The 19,915-nt window shown below is 42.8% G+C and overlaps 2 protein-coding genes and 1 long non-coding RNA gene across 4 annotated transcripts; 2 read left to right on the top strand and 1 right to left on the bottom strand.

The window, feature by feature from the left end:
* Window positions 1-424: 424 nt before the first annotated feature.
* Window positions 425-14,617, bottom strand: LOC122864469. 2 transcript variants are annotated; one of them, XR_006375227.1, is made up of 3 exons: window positions 14,480-14,617; window positions 3,677-3,812; window positions 425-1,441 (listed from the first exon to the last, which is right to left on the bottom strand). It is a non-coding gene; the product is annotated as an uncharacterized LOC122864469 (long non-coding RNA). The 2 variants fall into 2 exon arrangements; XR_006375226.1 differs by lacking the exon at window positions 14,480-14,617 and adding an exon at window positions 9,924-10,042.
* On the top strand, window positions 6,607-10,393 carry LOC122864468 (elongation factor 1-alpha). Its single transcript, XM_044171928.1, has 8 exons — window positions 6,607-6,763; window positions 7,599-7,753; window positions 8,340-8,519; window positions 8,625-8,921; window positions 9,009-9,159; window positions 9,262-9,518; window positions 9,608-9,842; window positions 9,948-10,393. Exons 2-8 carry the CDS (start codon window positions 7,610-7,612, stop codon window positions 10,067-10,069), a joined length of 1,386 nt encoding a protein of 461 aa, XP_044027863.1. The 5' UTR covers window positions 6,607-6,763; window positions 7,599-7,609; the 3' UTR covers window positions 10,070-10,393.
* On the top strand, window positions 10,548-19,526 carry LOC122864466 (elongation factor 1-alpha). The gene is made up of 8 exons (XM_044171926.1): window positions 10,548-10,701; window positions 12,302-12,454; window positions 13,699-13,878; window positions 13,977-14,273; window positions 14,540-14,690; window positions 16,357-16,613; window positions 17,976-18,210; window positions 19,152-19,526. Exons 2-8 carry the CDS (start codon window positions 12,311-12,313, stop codon window positions 19,274-19,276), a joined length of 1,389 nt encoding a protein of 462 aa, XP_044027861.1. The 5' UTR covers window positions 10,548-10,701; window positions 12,302-12,310; the 3' UTR covers window positions 19,277-19,526.
* The last annotated feature ends 389 nt before the right edge of the window (window positions 19,527-19,915 follow it).

Raw genomic sequence — 19,915 nt, 5'->3', positions numbered from 1 at the left:
GTAAATACAAGTTTATTTGTTTTTTCCAGTATCACATATAATATTTCAACAGGCTTTACAGATCGGCTACGTTACAGATCCAGCTCAAACATATGGGTAAAAAGAAATGAAATAAACCTTGAAAGAGGCAATTCAATGAGAGATCTCCCTTCCTTTGCTGGTTCGAGGGTGCAATCAGAGCCCATGCTGGGTGAATGAAATGCCCTGCATCCCCTAAAATAGAAGCCAAACATTTAATCAAGTAGCTATCTACCCTGGAGGCTGTGATATGCATGTGATAAACATTTCTCTTTAACACTCAGCGTGTGTTAACAAATGCAGACGATAGCCTGGACACCAAAAGGGAATACTTTGTTTGCAAGTGTGAAGCGCGGGGGAGTGTGTGGCCGCAGACAACAGGAGATGTGGAACTGGCTATGTGTTGCAAATGTGCTTTATTTGCATTAAATGTTCCCCCCCCCCCGGCTCAGACTGTAATTGCATTCAGTGTGCCGACGTTGTTATTTAGATTGAGGTACCTTAAACTCTGCCTGTCTGAACATTAATGCCAGTGCCGTGGGATTGTCTGAATGTTGGCATCGATCAGAATCTGTCAGCCTTCATTTTTTCTGCACCCACGCAGGCACCAAGTCATGTTTCTTAAAACTGGCAGATAAAGACGACTGAAGTACCACGACTGAGCTGCTGCTGCTGCTGCTGCCCACTGCAAACTATGGTCCAAACAAGAATCCATAATGTGTTTAAATCAATATATGAATAGTACATGTCCATTTACTGTAGAGGTAAAATATTTTCTATCGATCTATCTCCACTATACTATGTGGCCAAAAGTATATGGACACTTTTTGTGTACTAAAATTATGTAATGTCTACTTGCAACCCCTTGTTACATGTTCACATGAGTTTTTCATCAAAGAGTGATTTCCCGTCTTCAATTTAATGGTTTTTAGATGCTGAAGAGTTGAAACTTTTCACACGAAAACAGATTATTTAGATTGAGTGTTATTTATATACGTTATTGTAGTGGGTCCCAAACTTTTTGGCTTGTGACCCCCTAAAATGAAGTCATGTCTAATTGCGTCCCTTGTCACCAGTTGCATATGTCTACTGATTGTGACCACTCCAACCAAAGCGTGATCTTTGTTTTCCTTTTTTATTTGGATGCATTGTAAAGGTTTTGTCTCCGTCCCCATCCTGTAAATCATCTTGCAGCCCCTCAAGTTAATACTGTGACCCCTTAGAGATGCTTCAGGCGATGGTGTGCTCCCAGAAGTTTGTTTCTCCCTTTCCTATTTCAACACCATTGGTGCGGAAGAACTTGACTGTCCTGCACAGAGCCCGGACCTCCACCCCATCTAACAACTTTGGGATGAACTGGGACGCCGACTGCGAGCCGAACCTCATCGCCCAACATCAGTGGCCGATCTCAATGCTGTTGTAGCTGAATGGGAGAAAATTTGAACAAATTGACTGTTTGAAGGATAAGACTCTTAATATGCATCATCTTGATTTCAAGTCATTACATCTGACCAATTATTCGGTGGTTCATACAAAAAGTGAACAAAAACTGTCATGACATTAATTCATAAAAGTAAACATGAGACGGAGAGCAACGTGATTTCAAAGTTGGAAAAAAAAGTCTAGTTTGAATAATCTAAAAGATTTTATAGATGTAATGTTTAGAGGCAGTTGAGTCTAATCAAAGGAGCCTTTTAAAACAGAATGCTTTGTTTACCTGAGAACAGTGAGGCAAAGCTGATCGGTGCTTTAATCAATGCCGCACACTGAGGTATATGGCTGTAAGAACTGCATCAAATAAACTGGGTAATTAAAATAAATGCATTTAAAATGAATATGAACCAATGAAAATTAAGAACCTCATACATCGCATATCCAAAAAATCTCTGCAGCTATCTGCCTGCCTGCCTGCCTGCCTGTTTGCCTGCCTGTCTGCCTGCCTTTCTGTCTGTCTGTCTGCCTGCTTGTCTGCCTGCCTGCCTGCTTGTCTGCCTGCCTGCCTGCCTGCCTTTCTGCCTGCCTTTCTGTCTGTCTGTCTGCCTGCTTGTCTGCCTGTCTGCCTGTCTGTCTGTCTGTCTGTCTGTCTGCCTGCCTGCCTGCCTGTCTGCCTGCCTGCCTGTCTGCCTGCCTTTCTGTCGGTCTGTCTGCCTGCCTGCCTGCTTGTCTGCCTGTTTGCCTGCCTGTCTGCCTGTTTGCCTGCCTGTCTGTCTGCCTGTCTGTCTGCCTGTTTGCCTGCCTGTCTGTCTGCCTGTCTGCCTGCCTGCCTGCCTGTCTGCCTGCCTGCCTGTCTGCCTGCCTTTCTGTCTGTCTGTCTGCCTGCCTGCCTGCTTGTCTGCCTGTTTGCCTGCCTGTCTGCCTGTTTGCCTGCCTGTCTGTCTGCCTGTCTGTCTGCCTGTTTGCCTGCCTGTCTGTCTGCCTGTCTGTCTGCCTGCCTGCCTGCCTGCCTTTCTGTCTGTTTGTCTGTCTGCCTGTCTGTCTGTCTGTCTGTACTAACAAACGACAGGTTTTTCTCAGTAGTTAAAATGTTCAGATCCCCGTTGCTATAACCACCAGTCATACCCGATGACTCATCACTGACATGCTGCCAAGGACCGACTGAATCACATTCTCCCTCACACACACACACACACACACACACACACACACTTCGCCCTCTCCTGCCATGAAATAAGAGCACAGCTGTTGTACTTTGCTCTGTTCAGCCATCAGATCATTAGAGCGATAGTGTACGTGTGTGTGTGTGTGTAGCCATGCTGGCAATGTCGGGTCAGTTGGTCCACGACTTTGGTCCAGACTGAAATATCTCAACAACTATTACGTGAATTGACATTTTATACAGACACTCGTGGTCCACAGAGGATGAACCCTACTGAGTTTGGCGATCCTCTTACTTTTCCTCCACAGCCACGATGAGGTTCACATTTATGGTTTTGAGTGAAATATCTCAACAACTCTTGGATGAATTGCCTTGAAATTAGGTTCACACATTCATGTCCCCTCAGGATAAACTGTAATAACTTTGGTGATCCTCTGACTTTTCCTCTAGCGCCATCATCAGGTCATGATTTCATTTAGTTTAACATTTTTGTTTATGGCTAAGTACCTGCAAAACTAATGACATCCCCATCAGCCTCAGCTGTACTTTGTGTTAAGTGCTAATTAGCAAATGTTAGCATGCTAACACGCTAACATAAGCTGGTGAACGTGGTAAATATTATACCTGCTGAACATCAACATGTTAACATTGTAATTGGGAGCATGTTAGCATGCTGATGTTATGCCGTGTTCAAGTCACATCGGAGTTATCGTAATAACGAGTTTCCGAGTTGTAAACATCGTTCACGTCAACGAAACTCAGATTTTTCTGAAAGCTCCTATATATCCAACTTGGCACTCACTAATATGGAAGTGTGATATATTAAGCATTTTGAGTCTTTCATCTAAAATATGGGAGCAAAGATTGTGATCTTGATATAACGAGTTAAATGGTGACCATGAAAGTGTATCTTGGTGTTGCGTTTGTGTGTGTGTGTGTGTGTGTGTGTGTGTGTGTGTGTGTGTGTGTGTGCCAGCTAAACACACGGCTAAAGCCACTTTCCTCTGAACACTTGAAAAATGTACTTGTGTGTCTGTGTGTCACCCTGAACACTGAGTTCACCTCTAGGTCTCTGCCAGGTTTCTTTGCTCCACCTTTCGTAGGCTGGAAAACATCTCGCTGTCACTTCCTCACTGTCCCAGTCTCTTCACTCGCTTTCTGTGTCTTTACTGCCGCATCTCTCTCAACCTAACTGACCCTAGACATAAACAAAATCAGTCAGAGAGGTCAAACAGTCCCTGTTTACCTACCTTAGAGGTATGTTTGAGTGACCGTAATTTTCTTTAAACGGGGTGTACACGGTAACTTTGGAAAATGAAATGGAAATTTTTGATTTCATAAGTGTTACATAATTTTCTTTGTGTTTACAGGAGAAAGCAGTATTTGCACACCTGTATACAGACAGGTGTGTAGGAGAGTGAGCGATGAGTCAAGATAGAAATCAGCTATGTTTTGGTGCAGCAATCTTTGCCCAACATTTCATGCTGCTATATTGTTTTTGCTACATGTACCACATGTTCATTTGCACTACCGGACTATTTATTTATACATAAACTGCATCATTTGCACTCCAGTACTATGTACTGAATACTGCAATAACTCATCTGCTGCACTGTTAACTATATCCATAAATTGCACTACTTTATATTCATTGCACTGCTGTTCTGCCCAGTCCAATTCCTTATTGTACATATCCATCAGTATACTTCTGTTTATAGTAATGCCATCTGTATATTATGTCCATAGTACCACTTGTAAATATTTTCATTATACTGCTCTATCCTGCACTTATGCACACACTTTATATCCTGCACTTTGCTTATTGCACTTCTGGTTAGACCTAAACTGCATTTCGTTGCCTTGTACTTGTACATGTGTAATGACAATAAAGTTGAATCTAATCTAACCATATAACAGGTGACTATACAGACAACAAAAACCTGTGTGCTTTCTTTGTTTTTTAATTGTACATCTTTTTTTTATATTGCTTCAGATGTAATTCACTCTTTAAGGGCTTAATGAGGTGTGAAATTTCTATTTTGTTACATTAGAAAAAGTGCCAGACACTGATTGATGGAGGTAAGATAGAATTGTACGATGTGTTTAGTTTTAATGAAGAGGGCTCACAGGATCACAGCCACGTCAGGTCTGTTTAGACACTGAGCTGTTTTAAAAGGCTGTGCTGTTCAATAACCTACTGTGTCACACTATTTTAAACTGGCTCAGACCACATTTTTCAAGCCGCTGGTTATGAATGGCAGTTGCTCAACACTGTGGCAACCTGTGGAGTCAGAAGGTCTTTAAAAGTACATTATGCTTGACAATTATAGGCATGGTTCTTCACATATAGCCTCGTCAGATGGGTTGTATAATGTGAATTAAAACACGGAAGAACCTGTTTGCAGTCAAGCAAGAACTCAGTTCGCATATATCTGACATTTACCGGGGATTTCTTCACAATAATTTGACAAAAAAATGAGTCAATTTTACAAGATGTCTTCCCATTCTGTGCTTTTTAATAATCTGAACGTTCCTTCTACGACTCCAGCAGAAGAAACCACGCTTCTGGTCATTTTACCCTCACTTCTTGTGACTCTATTAGCAAGTTGCCACTCTCTTTCTGCCCCTCAGTCGTCTTATCGCTTCCCTCCTCTCCCCATATCTCCCCCAGCCTGCCTCTCGTCCTCCCTCCCCACCTCTCAGCCCTTCACTCTGCTTCCCCCCTCCTGGTCGCTCTACTCTCCGCTGAGTAAAGGCAGCAGCTGCCAAGTCGAAGTGGCTGTTACCTGAACTAGAGGGAAAGCCGAGCGAGCAGTTAGTGTGTGTGTGTGTGTGTGTGTGTGTGTGTGTGTGTATATACCAGGGGATGCCAGCTGCCTCTATACTGGGCAACATGCCACAGGAAGAGGCATAATCTGACCTCCTGACCCCCATCAAGAAGCATCCCAGTGTCAAAACAGGAACGAGTTCATCCCACTTCTTATTATCAGCTGAGTTTAGCTTTTTTATCAGTCTAATTAATAACTCACATTGACAGGATGCAGTGGACAGCTTTAAGACGAGAATATGGGTGTGATTGTGTTTATTTTAATTCCCCAGTGAAGTCAAATATTCTTAATTAACCAGATTACCTAATTAAAGTAGTAAAACCAGCTGTCACTTTTAATTCAATCAAACACTACATGCGTATATGCGTCTGTTGTAAATGTAAACGACCGGATGATAAGGTGTCTTCAAAACAGCATGAGTTCATCTATTCAGGGCCTGGGCTCTGTTTGAATGCAAATCTCGCTCGGATTTAGGTAATCTTGTCAAGCTGACGAGTCGTCCCAGTAATACCGGTGGGTGGAAGAGCAGGTCCAGCAGGGCCTGGGGGGGTGGGGGGGAGTATATGTGTTGTTATGGTCTTGTGTAGGTAAATAATATAATGCTGAAATAATTGTTTTATCTGAATTTCTTTTTTGAATTTTTTTTTTTTAATTAATGATGAAAATGCACTTCCATGTGTGCAGAGACTCGTCTGTTTCTAATGTGATGTTTACACAACGATGCCCCTGGCAAACATAAAATCAGGGTCACTTTTCTTACATGCCATGAAGAAATATTTTGTCCCGTATTGTGTGTTTTTGCATCTGTTTTTCCACCGCTCGGTCGAAAATAATTCCTGCCTTAACATTATTTCAAAAAATTTGGTGAAGCCATGTCTATTTTTTCAAACTTTATTAAGTTTAATGGTAACAATCTTAAGTGGATGGTTTTTTTTTCTGCCTGACATTATGTATTTAAAGTGTTTCAATAGCTTAAAAATATGTCACACTAGAGTGTCAAAAACCCACAAACTGTTTAAAAAGATAAATTGTGTGTGCTTTAACACTTTCTGGATCATTCTCATTGTCTTCATTATAGTTTCTCTGTTGTTGTCGTTTCAGAGCTCGTGAGACATCATACATGTTTCAGGCGGTTCATCCGGTGGCGTGCTGACGTTTTTTGCAGGAATGTGTGTGATTTGCGGGGTCTGCACCGGGGAGGGCGACGGGAAGTCAGGCCGCCTCCCATTTAGTATAAAACCTCCCGGTCCAGCCCTTGTCTTCCTCTTTCTGTTACCTGGCTAGGGGCAGCAGCTTTGGCCGTGAAAACCCAGAAACACCGGTAAGTTCAGCTTTGATCCATAAGGTAGAGAGACAGAGAGAGAGAGAGAGAGAGAGAGCAGGATACGGGCCTTTCACTCTTCCTGATGCTTAATAAGATTTAGTTGTGTGTTCGACTTTTTTTTTTAAATCCAAAACTTTGCCTTTTCGGTTATGTAACTTCAAACAAACCTGTAGATTTTTGTTGTTAAAGGAATTGCTAATAAAACGTCAAGGGTGACTTAGCTATCACTTGTGGTTTGCTAATCTGTTTGCGCTTTTTAGCGAGACTGTATTTAACTTTTTTAACAAAAGCGGTAACGAGGGAGGAGAGAATGTGGGGGGAAGGAACAAAGAGGGGGCTGCTAAAGCGGTAATACGAGGATGCTGGACTGGCATTTCTTTAGTCCCCGCCATGAAACAACTGTACATATTCTCCAGTGACAGGTGTTGGGAGTCTGGACAAAATAGCTTCTGAATATTTGGCGATCTTTGTAACTTTATACGACGTGGCCCAAGGAGTAACACGTGTCTCGCCTGGCCTGTGGCCGAGTGAGGCCTAGTAGCCACCGCCTGTAAACGGCTCAAATCCCGCACCATTACCGTGTAGTAACTATTAAAATGTTAACTGATTTATGACTTAAGTTTATTAAAAATGTGGTCTTATATTACCTCCTTTTTTAAAAATCTTTCTATGAACTAACGTTACTGTCACAATGGTGTTTAAACTTAAGCCGGGCCCGAAGTGTCATGGTTCATTTAACGGCACATTACCGTTCTGTGGTTAAATGTCAACTAGGCTAATCAAGTATGGCGCGCTTAGAAAGGAGAGCTAACGGATTTTTAATTCGTGACAGAAACTACAACAATGGGAAAGGAAAAGATCCACATCAACATCGTGGTCATTGGCCATGTCGACTCCGGCAAGTCCACCTCTACTGGCCATCTGATCTACAAGTGCGGAGGAATCGACAAGAGAACCATCGAGAAGTTTGAGAAGGAAGCCGCCGAGGTGAGTAGTTATTTGGTGTCTTATCTTTATAACCGTTGGAGTCAAGAGCCAAGATGGCGGCGTCAGCGTGCCTCCTGAGCCCTGCTGCCCGGCTCGAGAATGGAGCGACTGTGTGCGCGCACGCGGGGTGGGGCTTAACGCGAGCAGCGCTGTTAGTGACTGTGCTTCAGTACAGCAGTCAAGATGTTTTAACTCATGTGTAATATGTAAAAATACTTTAATATACATTATTAGGAAGCTGAAATGTTTAACATTGAAAAGCTACAGGAATCTATTGTGTTGGATAAATGTTGGCACAAAGGTATAAAATTATATATAATAGCCTGGAGGTTGGCCTAAAGGATGTGCTGGATGTTAAATTTATTGTTGGCCACCACTTTAGTCCAAATAGTTCCTAAACACACGCAGAATTGTTTTTACTGGTTGTTGTAGCAACTGGTTGCCATACATGGGCTAAATATAATTTCTTAATGTATACATCTGGTTTTATATTGCAGCCCATAGCAATGTCCTGATTTCACTTATATCTAATGTATTTCTAGAAGCAGAAAATGAATAAAAACTGATCATTTTTAATCATCCACAGATGGGCAAGGGCTCCTTCAAGTACGCCTGGGTGCTGGACAAACTGAAGGCCGAGCGTGAGCGTGGTATCACCATTGACATTGCTCTGTGGAAGTTTGAGACCAGCAAGTACTACGTGACCATCATTGATGCCCCTGGACACAGAGACTTCATCAAGAACATGATCACTGGTACCTCTCAGGTAAATGATCGTGTTAATACACTGCAAGCTCAAAGTGTGAACTGCATCTTGCTTTAGTGTATTAAAATCTGAACTCTTACCATGATTTTAATTTTTTCATTTTAGGCTGACTGCGCTGTGCTGATCGTTGCTGCTGGTGTTGGTGAGTTCGAGGCCGGTATCTCCAAGAACGGCCAGACACGTGAGCACGCCCTGCTGGCCTTCACCCTTGGCGTGAAGCAGCTCATCGTTGGAGTCAACAAGATGGACTCCACCGAGCCCCCTTACAGCCAGGCCCGTTTTGAGGAGATCACCAAGGAAGTGAGCACCTACATCAAGAAGATCGGCTACAACCCCGCCACTGTTGCCTTTGTCCCCATCTCTGGGTGGCACGGAGACAACATGCTGGAGGGCAGTGACAAGGTGAGGAAATTTTACCATGTGGCGCTCAAGTTGTTAACCTGATGAATTGGACATGGATTTACTTTTGTCTTTTGAATCCGTCTGTAGATGGGCTGGTTCAAGGGATGGAAGATTGAGCGCAAGGAGGGTAATGCTAGTGGAACCACACTGCTGGAGGCTCTTGATGCCATCCTGCCACCTGCCCGCCCCACCGACAAGCCCCTGCGTCTGCCCCTGCAGGACGTCTACAAAATCGGCGGTAAGAATTGAGTTATACTAATAGTAAGACAGTTGTATGAATTGGAACTTGCGGTCAGTTTCTTGAGTACTTAAATCAATTTTTTTTTTTTCCCCCCCCCAGGTATTGGAACTGTCCCCGTCGGTCGTGTGGAGACCGGTGTCCTGAAGCCCGGTATGGTCGTCACCTTTGCTCCCCCCTGCTTGACCACTGAGGTGAAGTCTGTCGAGATGCACCACGAGTCTCTGCCCGAGGCTGTCCCTGGTGACAACGTCGGCTTCAACATCAAGAACGTGTCCGTCAAGGAAATCCGTCGTGGATACGTGGCTGGCGACAGCAAGAACGACCCACCCAAGGGAGCTGACAACTTCAACGCCCAGGTTTGTATTGCGAACTTGTGAAAGAATGGCTTCCAGTCTTGGGTCAAGTTGCGACTGGGCGGAGTTCTAACTTTATAATGTGTCCACAGGTCATCATCCTGAACCACCCTGGCCAGATCAATGCAGGTTACGCCCCTGTCCTGGATTGCCACACAGCTCACATTGCTTGCAAGTTCAAGGAGCTCATCGAGAAGATCGACCGTCGTTCTGGCAAGAAGCTTGAGGACCAACCCAAATTCGTCAAGTCTGGAGACGCCGCCATCGTCAACCTGGTTCCACAGAAGCCCATGGTTGTGGAGCCCTTCTCCAGCTACCCTCCCCTCGGTATGTTTTGTTCTTAAAGCCTACTTTATACAGTACATTTAGAAATATTTAGTGTTGATGCAATAAAATGAAGTTACTCACTGCTCACCCCTCTTGTATTCCCAGGTCGTTTTGCCGTGCGTGACATGAGGCAGACGGTGGCCGTCGGCGTCATCAAGGCTGTGGAGTTCAAGGAAGTATCCGGAAAGACAACCAAGGCTGCAGAGAAGGCCCAGAAGAAGAAATGAATGGTCGTGCAGGACATCCAGCAACAAGATGTGTGCCGGCAGCAGCGGGCCACCCCTTCCCCCCACCCTGGATCATCTTCTCTGTGGCAGAGCTCTCTATTAAAGGACTGGCTTATGCTGATTAAAACCCATCGCAAAAGTTTTCGCAGGAAAAAAGAACTACGTGGCATTGTCACTTGCCTGAATCACATGACGGTGCCTCTTCTCAGTTAAGTTTAAGTTGGAAATAGTTTAAAACTGTATCTTGATGTTAAATGCCACAAATTTAATTGGAAAGAAAGCTGCTGGTAACTAATAAAATAAATGTCTTTGAAAAAATTGAAATCGGCTTGTCTTCATCCTTTTTTGCTGTTGCAGTTGGTGAGGTTTTGGGCTGTCAGAGGCGAGCCTCTCTGTGTTGCAGCTGTTTTTGACCATGGTATCTGTGTCCGGTGATACACTTGTCATCCAATCGCCTCGATAGGAGTTATGCCGCCCCAGCCAATAGCACCCCTTACTTTAGTCTGACAGCAAGGAGAGCAAGCAGCCCTCCCTCCTTGTTGGTTCAGTATAAAAACCCTGGACAGATCACATTCTGTCTTTTTTCCCCCCACTGCTTTAAACCGGGAGATCTTGTTAGTTGCTGGGCACAGGTAAGTAAAATGTCATCTTTTTATTCCAGCTCTTGAAGGTGAATACTAAAAAAAAAAAAACAAATTGCATGCCCAGGAGCTGAGGTAGTATTCAGGGCAGGGAATCAGAATAAGGAGGCAGCTGTGTCAAACTAGACACACAATCAGATGATGCTTTGCTGTTTTCAAAATTTTGGCTTTGTTACAGAGTAAACATGCTAGCTCACCTTGGACTTCTTGTCTATATAAACTTGGTACAGCATCTGGTCGTCTATTCGGCTTTTAGTCTTAATGCGGCTAACTACACTGGTTTAAACAAACAAAACGTTAATTGGGAACAATTATGATGAACTTAAACTATAAAACAGGCACCAGATTGTTATTTCTGCCAGTCATGGTAGTCGTTTCTACCATCGTGAACGCGCACCTTACACCCCAATGCTGTCTGTACGGTGTCGGTGCGCGCGCTTGCATCAGTTGGTAACATGGCGGCTCTGCGCTCCCGGCGCAACATGGAGGCCGGGCCGCCGGTATCGAGCACATGGCGCGTGACTCACCAGTGTCGCCTTTCCGGTGGCGACGTGCACGAGCATCGAATGACAGTTTCAGAAAACAGATCTTCCAACAGTTAGCTAACTAAACCTATATTAGATGCCTACTAACGTACAGCTATATGTTACACGGCTGCTTTAACACTTAACGGTCAGTTAACCAGTGCTGCCAACCTTTTTGTTTCTAAAAAAGCGACAAATTTAGCGACTTATTCAGACCATCGGGGGGGGGAAATGCGAGAAATATTAGATTGTAATTTATTCCCTTCACGCTGCGGCTCTTCAACCAACAGTGTCTCTCTTCCTCTCCTCTTGCGCAGTCAGTGTGGGGCAGCTTCACTTTCTCTCTGGATTAGGATGTTACAGCTTGTAAATAGTTTGTGCTTCTCTATCTCTAGATTAAGATGTTGTAAATATGTAAATAGTTGGTTTGATGATCGTAAATGTTTAAATTGTTCGTTTGATCTTCTCCCTTCCTTTTGTAATTTTTATTTTATTATATATATTTTTACTTCGAATACACGAGTTTGTGATTATTTGGCCAAATATTTCTCTAACTACGTTTTATGCGTCTTAAATGAGGGCGATCTCTCCGTCACTGCCCTAAGCTTGATGCGAATGACAGCGTGATGACGTCATCGACACGCAAATGAGCGTATGGCGTCACCTGGCGACTTGCTGGCTACTGTGATTGGGGAAGAGTTGGCAACACTGCAGCTAACTGGTTATGCCGCAGTTGTTAAGGTTGAAAATCAATCACAGGACATGTTCAAAACGTACCGCTGATTTTCGATTAAATTAGTGTCATCATAATCTCGCCCGGTGGCCCCTACTGAGCTCACGCTATTTAGAGACTAATTTAAGCCTGAGATATTTTAATTTGAAGTCAACATAACGGCTCCCCGTGGTGTTTTATAATTTGAATTACTTAACGGCCAGCAGCTCGCCAACGTTAGCTAACAACTGATTTTAATTACAACTGAGTCAACCCCATTTTAGAGACAAATTTAAAGTTAAAATATTAAATTATAAAGTCAACATAATTACTCCCCCATGTTGTTTATAACCAGTAAATCGAAATGGGAAAGGAAAAGATCCACATCAACATCGTGGTCATTGGCCATGTCGACTCCGGCAAGTCCACCACCACCGGCCACCTGATCTACAAGTGCGGAGGAATCGACAAGAGAACCATCGAGAAGTTTGAGAAGGAAGCCGCAGAGGTTGGTTATGGAGACACAGGAGCCCTTCAATTAAGTTTTCAACAAAAGAAAACGCACCACAGGACACACACACGTATGAGACATAAAGGCAGAATCACTGTGTCATCATGGTGTGGGAAACGGGTGTGGTGGATGTATCTGGTCACTGAGATTACTTGGTTAAAACTGCCACCTACTGTTAAAAGATGTGTACTGTCCTTAGAAAGTCTCCCTGTTTTAACATGCATACATACAAGCTTGAATTCGGCTTTAAGGATTAATATAGCTTGAACAAGAGTGGAAAATCAGCTTCAAATACATATGAAACAATTTCTTCCACGTTACTATAACCAATGTCCCCTAATGGATACTTACTTTAGTAACTATTAGAATAAGTACACACTTAACTAAGGCAAACCACATATAAACAGTGATTTGTTTAAATAGGTTTCAAACTAATTAGTTTGACACAAAATGGAAAAATGAGCCTGATGCTTTTGAAGTATCTACAAAGTTAATATATCACAGTAACAAATATTACACCTACCTCTTGAATTGAATATTGTAAAACAAACACACACACAAAAAAAGCCAAAACAATATATTTCATAACAAGCACAGTAGTAAAGTGAACTGAATAGCAGCTTCAAACAAAGGATAATAATAGAAAAAGGGGGATCTGCATGAAAACCAGGGCTGGGGCATGAACTTGTTCTCAGGTGTGTTTACTCATTCTTTGATTAGATATTTCATGGTCTAAATTAGGAGACTTTTCTAACTTTACATTTTATTTTATTCAGGCAAAGACCTTTATTTAACACTAATGCAATTAGTCTGGCATATTTTGTTAAATGAAAAAAACATGTTTAGGTTCCCCAAACTAAGGTATCTAAAATAAAAGTATGGATGTGGTAGCGGTACTGAAAGTCAGCCTAAAGGATTAAGTTTTTGTATTCCCACTGAGCTGTGAATGAGAAACCTGATGAACACATGTGCATTAACTACTCCATGTAATGTGATGTAACTGTGGTATTTACAGTGAGCATCTATTTAGAAACTGTGATAAACTGGATGAAGATTGGGGTTAAGCTGATGGGTCTCATTAAATTAGTTTCATTAAATTGGTCCTATAACGTATCCCAAATCTAACTGTAATTAACAGAAACTTCAAGTCTGTTGGGATGTAATTTTCAGAGGACACTAAAGAGGCATGATTTTATCTTAAAAATCTCCTCAGTTTAACTTTTCTTTTTAATGATCCACAGATGGGCAAGGGCTCCTTCAAGTACGCCTGGGTGCTGGACAAGCTGAAGGCCGAGCGTGAGCGTGGCATCACCATTGACATTGCTCTGTGGAAGTTTGAGACCAGCAAGTACTACGTGACCATCATTGATGCCCCCGGACACAGAGACTTCATCAAGAACATGATCACTGGGACCTCTCAGGTAAAGGGACACCTTTTAATTTGTTCTCTACTGATTCATTACCTTTTATACTTTATGTATAAAACACACGTATGTTCTACAAAATTCTCCCTGTTTAGGCCGACTGCGCTGTGCTGATCGTTGCTGCTGGTGTCGGTGAGTTCGAGGCCGGTATCTCCAAGAACGGCCAGACCCGTGAGCACGCCCTGCTGGCCTACACTCTGGGTGTGAAGCAGCTCATCGTCGGAGTCAACAAGATGGACTCCACTGAGCCCCCTTACAGCCAGAAGCGTTTCGAGGAGATCACCAAGGAAGTGAGCACCTACATCAAGAAGATCGGCTACAACCCCGCCACTGTTGCCTTTGTCCCCATCTCTGGGTGGCACGGAGACAACATGCTGGAGGCCAGTGACAAGGTGAGAGACTTATTGCGACATACTGGACACTGGACACTCCTGGACCTAGCCTCACATCGAATTCCTTTAAATCAGTCCATCACAAATCTGTGACTCAGATTTTTTTTAATTTCTGTTTCTAACTCAGAAGGCAATATTTCATGGATTTCTTGTTTTATCACATTAAATAATAAACCTCTAGAACTAATTATTTTTCTTTCTCTTACCCCATTACTTTTTCCTCTTTTCCTGTCCTCCTCTCTCTGTCTCCGCATTCTCCATTTCAGATGGGCTGGTTCAAGGGTTGGAAAATCGAGCGTAAGGAGGGTGGTGCCACCGGCGTCACCCTGCTGGAGGCTCTGGACTCCATCCTGCCCCCCAGCCGCCCCACCGACAAGCCCCTGCGTCTGCCCCTGCAGGACGTCTACAAGATTGGGGGTAAGGAGTGTCAGATGATGTCACCTCATAACACGTTACATCGAGGAAAAGGAAGCAACGTAAACTACACCTATATATCCCAGTAAATAAAAGGAGTAAAACACAAGTTAAACTTAAAAAAAAAACAAAATTATTAACTGATGGTTTTTATTAGGCCTGATTTTAGGGGGTGCTGCAGCCCCCTCAGCACCCCTACTTCCCGCGTACATGCTTTTATGTAAACGTCACAATGGCAGTTGTACTAGGTAGTAACATTTACGTATCGCTTCCAACACAGCACAAGTCTGAATTAAATGCAGATTAACGTAAATGTTGCTGCCTGATTAAGATCACTGTAATAAATGCCTCACTTAATTATCATCTCCCATACAAAAAGAAAAAATAAACATTTTAATAAACCAAGAAACACTGAAAATGAGCCCATTTAAAATTTTTAAGGACAATCTTCACAAATCTGCAAATAGATTTTTTCCCCCCGTGGCCAGTCACCATAATAAACCAACCAGCACTCCCTCTCTACTTTCTGAATATCCAGCCAAAATGTTTTAAATAGAACATGTGAGCAAATAGGAATTAAATCCAAGTCACGACTTAACATCTTGTCTCTCAGTGTTTGTGCTCAGATATTATATAATAGGCAGCATAATTCTCTATGAAATTTTATTAGCAGTCTTACTGTAAGATGCAGGATGAGCCTCCCTCGTGCGCACGATGATCATACATTAAGGCTTCAAGGGCAAAGTAAGCTTTTAAAACATCGCTGATGCAGCCTGTGACAGAACAGGAAGCACTCCTCTTCCGTGATATCATTACTTTGCAGCTCACTGCAGACCTCCAGTGGTGCCACTGCTCCCACTTGCATACCAAAGTTGCCAAATATCATGCGAGCATTGAGGCTCCGTAACTATCTGAGTGAAGCCGTAAGGAACATTTATGTACAGTAAAAGATACCTATGCCTGAATGACATTACTTTAACAGGGAGATGAAGCCCGCAATGTCACGTATTCCATCAAAACAAAACACATGGCTGGCAACCATCCCTTTTACTTACGAGTCTATGCAAATTAAGATGCCAAATAAAGCTAAACCTGGACCAAAACACAGTCACAAAATATCTAAACCAAACCAAAGAGGCACAGAGTCGAGTTGCCCACCTGAAATCCTGAAAGTTGCAACAGTAACAGCAGCTTGTAGTGAAACTGGAGACTCTTGATTGATGCGTCAGAGCGTAGACTCTGATAACTGCTAAAGGACAAACTGTGGATCCACACAGCTTTTCAACTAGTTCAGACAGGCCAATCTCAGAGGTGGAACTGAATATACTGGAAACTATCAGTGTACACTTAAACTACACCTGTACCTACACCTGACATGTATTAATACCATTATGTTACTCTTATTTGTAGCAGGACCGTCTATAATATTTCAAACACTGTGAAATCACAAATGATCAAATTCAAAAGATGGCTGCAGAGAAACACTGGCAAGATGTTTATTGAGCCGGGTGGCCTGTGCTTTACGGCTCCTTCAGGCCTTCATTAAGGTCTTAGTGTAAAAACATTACAGTTCACACTCTTGTGTCCATCAAATCCTCCTCTAAGATATTTTATTTTAAAGTTAACTGAAGAGCGTACTAGAAACCTGTTGCCTCCTGTTCTCCCTCAGGTATTGGAACTGTCCCCGTCGGCCGTGTTGAGACCGGTATCCTGAAGCCCGGTATGGTCGTCACCTTTGCTCCCCCCAACCTGACCACTGAGGTGAAGTCTGTGGAGATGCACCACGAGTCTCTGTCTGAAGCTCTCCCTGGTGACAACGTCGGCTTCAACATCAAGAACGTGTCCGTCAAGGAAATCCGTCGTGGAAACGTGGCTGGCGACAGCAAGAACGACCCACCCATGGCGGCTGATAACTTCACTGCCCAGGTGAGTCTCAGGAAAAGGAAAAAGAAGGAAAGAGTAACTAGGAGGAAGTCGTTTTTGGGTTCTTTTAGGTTTTTTCAGAAGCCTCTGTTCATCATTTGTATTTACATAATACACACATACTCGTTTTTGTCCCCCGGTGATTTTACATGAAGTAGATACACAAACCAAAACACACCTACTGTTTCTATTGGAGACTTTTTAAATTTTTAATTCACAACAGACCTTCACAGTCTTCAGCAATTATTCATGCAATAATACTGTATACTTATTAGCCTAAACAATAACTGCCAAAATGTCACTTTCTTGTGTTTTGTGTAAACCAGATTCCCATTATATTAACACAGTGGGAAATCAATCATTAGTTGTAAATACAAATTCCAACCAATAAGCAATTAACAGTCCCTGTCCCTTAACTGTTAGTATTTAACTGCCCCTCTACTCTTTCTAACAAACAAAACTGATTTTCTCTCACTAGCTGAAATCTACTAGTTTCCAGTTGAAAGTTCATTCTTGACCTTGGACCTCGATCTGCTGAAGATGACTGTGAGATGCGGTTGAAAGCTCTGAAAAAAGCTAGTATGTGGTCGAGTTAGGATTTGGTCAAAATACCACTACATTAAAGGGGCACTTCACCGATTTTACACATAACTTTTAGTTTACTCGTCACAAGGAGTACTCCTCAGTCTGTAAACACAGTTGTATTATGTCTTCTGTGGCTCTGGAGGAGCTTTCCAAAGTTTGAGAAAGTAACCCTGATGATGTCAAAGTGATGTCACCAGGGTTATCTCAGCCTGGGCTTGAAATTTTTAGCTTTTAGAAATTTTAGCAGCATGCCTATGTTACAAACTGAAACTGTGTTGGGTTTAAAAAGAAGTGGAGGGGGATGTTGGATGATTAAATTAAGGAGGCAAAATGCTCTCTAAATGTCATTTTATTGTGATAAGGTATTTAGTTATCAATAAACCTCTGCTAACCCCCTACAGAAACTGCAACAAAGTTGATCTCAGGCCAAGTGAGTGCATGCAACAAAAGTCCCTGGCTGGAATCGAACCAGAGACGATGCAGCTATGTGGTGTGCAGCATAAACATCAAGCTACCAGGGCGCTGCTCTGTCAGTATTTTTAAGTGTACTTAACCATTTCTGTGAAAAAATGTATTTCCCCTTTAATTTAGGCTAGGGTTACCAGTGAAAACCATCACTATTACACAGCAGAATAAACACTGTCCCTGTTAGACCACACAACCGTACCTCCATCTACTCTTCTGGGAGAATAACTCCGTGGTATCCACCACCAACCAGTCCACATTCTTAGATGATCTCAGATGATCTTTTAACCTCCCTCCATGTCTCTTCCTCTGCAGGTCATCATCCTGAACCACCCCGGCCAGATCTCCCAGGGTTACGCCCCTGTGCTGGACTGCCACACCGCTCACATTGCCTGCAAGTTCAGCGAGCTCAAGGAGAAGATCGACCGTCGTTCCGGCAAGAAGCTTGAGGACAACCCCAAGGCTCTCAAGTCTGGAGACGCCGCCATCATCACCATGGTGCCTGGAAAACCCATGTGTGTTGAGAGCTTCTCCCAGTATCCCCCGCTGGGTGAGTGAAACGCTGTTTGCCTGTTTTGTTGATACAAGAATTTGTTTGTAGACCCTTTTCACGACAGACATTTTGACATGTCATAGCAGGACAAGCGCAGGTGTAATTAATAATATTAATGAGGACTGCATACTATTTTGGTGTGCAGGTTTCAGGGCCCTGGTATAATGCCTGCTGGTTTTGCTTACTGGGACGCTTAAATGGAACAGAGCCATAATTCATGTTATCACTTACACCTGTGCTTTTCCTGCTATGACAAGTCGAAATGTCTGCTGTGAAAGAGGTCTATTTAAAAGCTGCACTAATCAATATTTTTATATAAATAATGGATTTAATGACTAAGTGTAAAACCTACAGAGAATTTATCACCCAATTCTGCAGTTTCCCTGTCTGCGTTTTAGCGTCTTTCAGTTAATTGTTTTTTCCGGCCCCCAACTCCGCTCTCATCAACCTCGTTTCTCGACGCTGCAGGCAGCTGTTTTCAGCTCTGATAAACCCACTATACTCTGTCTGTCTAACACTATTCTATACGCATTTAATGATGAATCAGTTGTTCATCAACATGGCCAAAGATTGATTAAGGAAATCATTAAAAATGTCTATCCCTAGTACAAGGACAGTTGGACAACCAAATGGATTTACAGTCCCTAATCTTGATTTGAATCAAAGTATGACTAGTCATGATCCAGAATCTAATTAACTTTATTTGACAAATGTTTAATAAAAGTTCAGGACATAAAATGACTATATAATGCTATTCTAACGGTTTTGCTTTCTACTTACCTTTTTACTGGTATTCGTACTGGTATCAGTTACTTAGTATAACAAATGTATACTGTATTTTCACGGCCACCAGTTGCAGACTCACGTCAGAGGCATCTTTTCAGCCTCTCATTGACTCCTCTGTTTCTCTCTTTTCTTGCCCCATCTCTTCCTCCCAGGTCGCTTTGCTGTGCGTGACATGAGGCAGACCGTGGCCGTCGGTGTCATCAAGTCTGTCGAGAAGAAGGTCGCCTCCGGTGGAAAGGTCACCAAGTCTGCACAGAAGGCCGAGAAGAAGAAATGAATTCTCATGCAGGACGTCCAACAAAAAGTCACATCTCAGCAGCAGCGGGCCTCCCCATCCCCTCATCCTCCCTGCCACCCAGCGTCGTCTTCTCTGAGGCAGAGCTCTCTACTCAAGGACTGGCTTATGCTGATTAAAACCCATCGGAAAAGTTTCCGCAGGAAAGGAAGGCTTTTGCCTTTTAGGAGAAACTATGATCATAATTAAGTTGAAACCAAAACAATAAAAATCTTAAACATTGCCAAATGAAGATGTTTCTGTTGTGTTTCATTACTTTGCAAGTATTTATTGATTGCAAACTGCAGCAGCATGCTGCAGAAGCCTCAGACATAAGCACAGCAGAGGATGTTTCAATTATAATTGGTCAAAACACATTGATTATTTATCAGTTTTAGGTCTTTTCTCATTTCTTCTGTAGACTGTAAGATGATAAAGGAGTATATGTTTTCATGAATGTGTTTTTTGATATATATAGTTGTTATTTGCTACAGTATATAGCTACAAGCTCCATGTACAAAAGGTGAGGCAGACAAGTTTTTAAGGTGTGTTCTATAAAATATAACAAACAAGAACAGACTGGTAAAACTAGTTGGCCAAATGTGTGCGTGTGTGCATTTGGCAAACCGAACAATATTGGCA

Source organism: Siniperca chuatsi, linkage group LG17 (assembly GCF_020085105.1).
Source record: "Siniperca chuatsi isolate FFG_IHB_CAS linkage group LG17, ASM2008510v1, whole genome shotgun sequence".
In the NCBI taxonomy this organism is placed as follows: domain Eukaryota; kingdom Metazoa; phylum Chordata; class Actinopteri; order Centrarchiformes; family Sinipercidae; genus Siniperca; species Siniperca chuatsi.
Note: the sequence above shows the minus strand (reverse complement) of the source record. Positions and strands in the feature narration are given on the sequence as shown.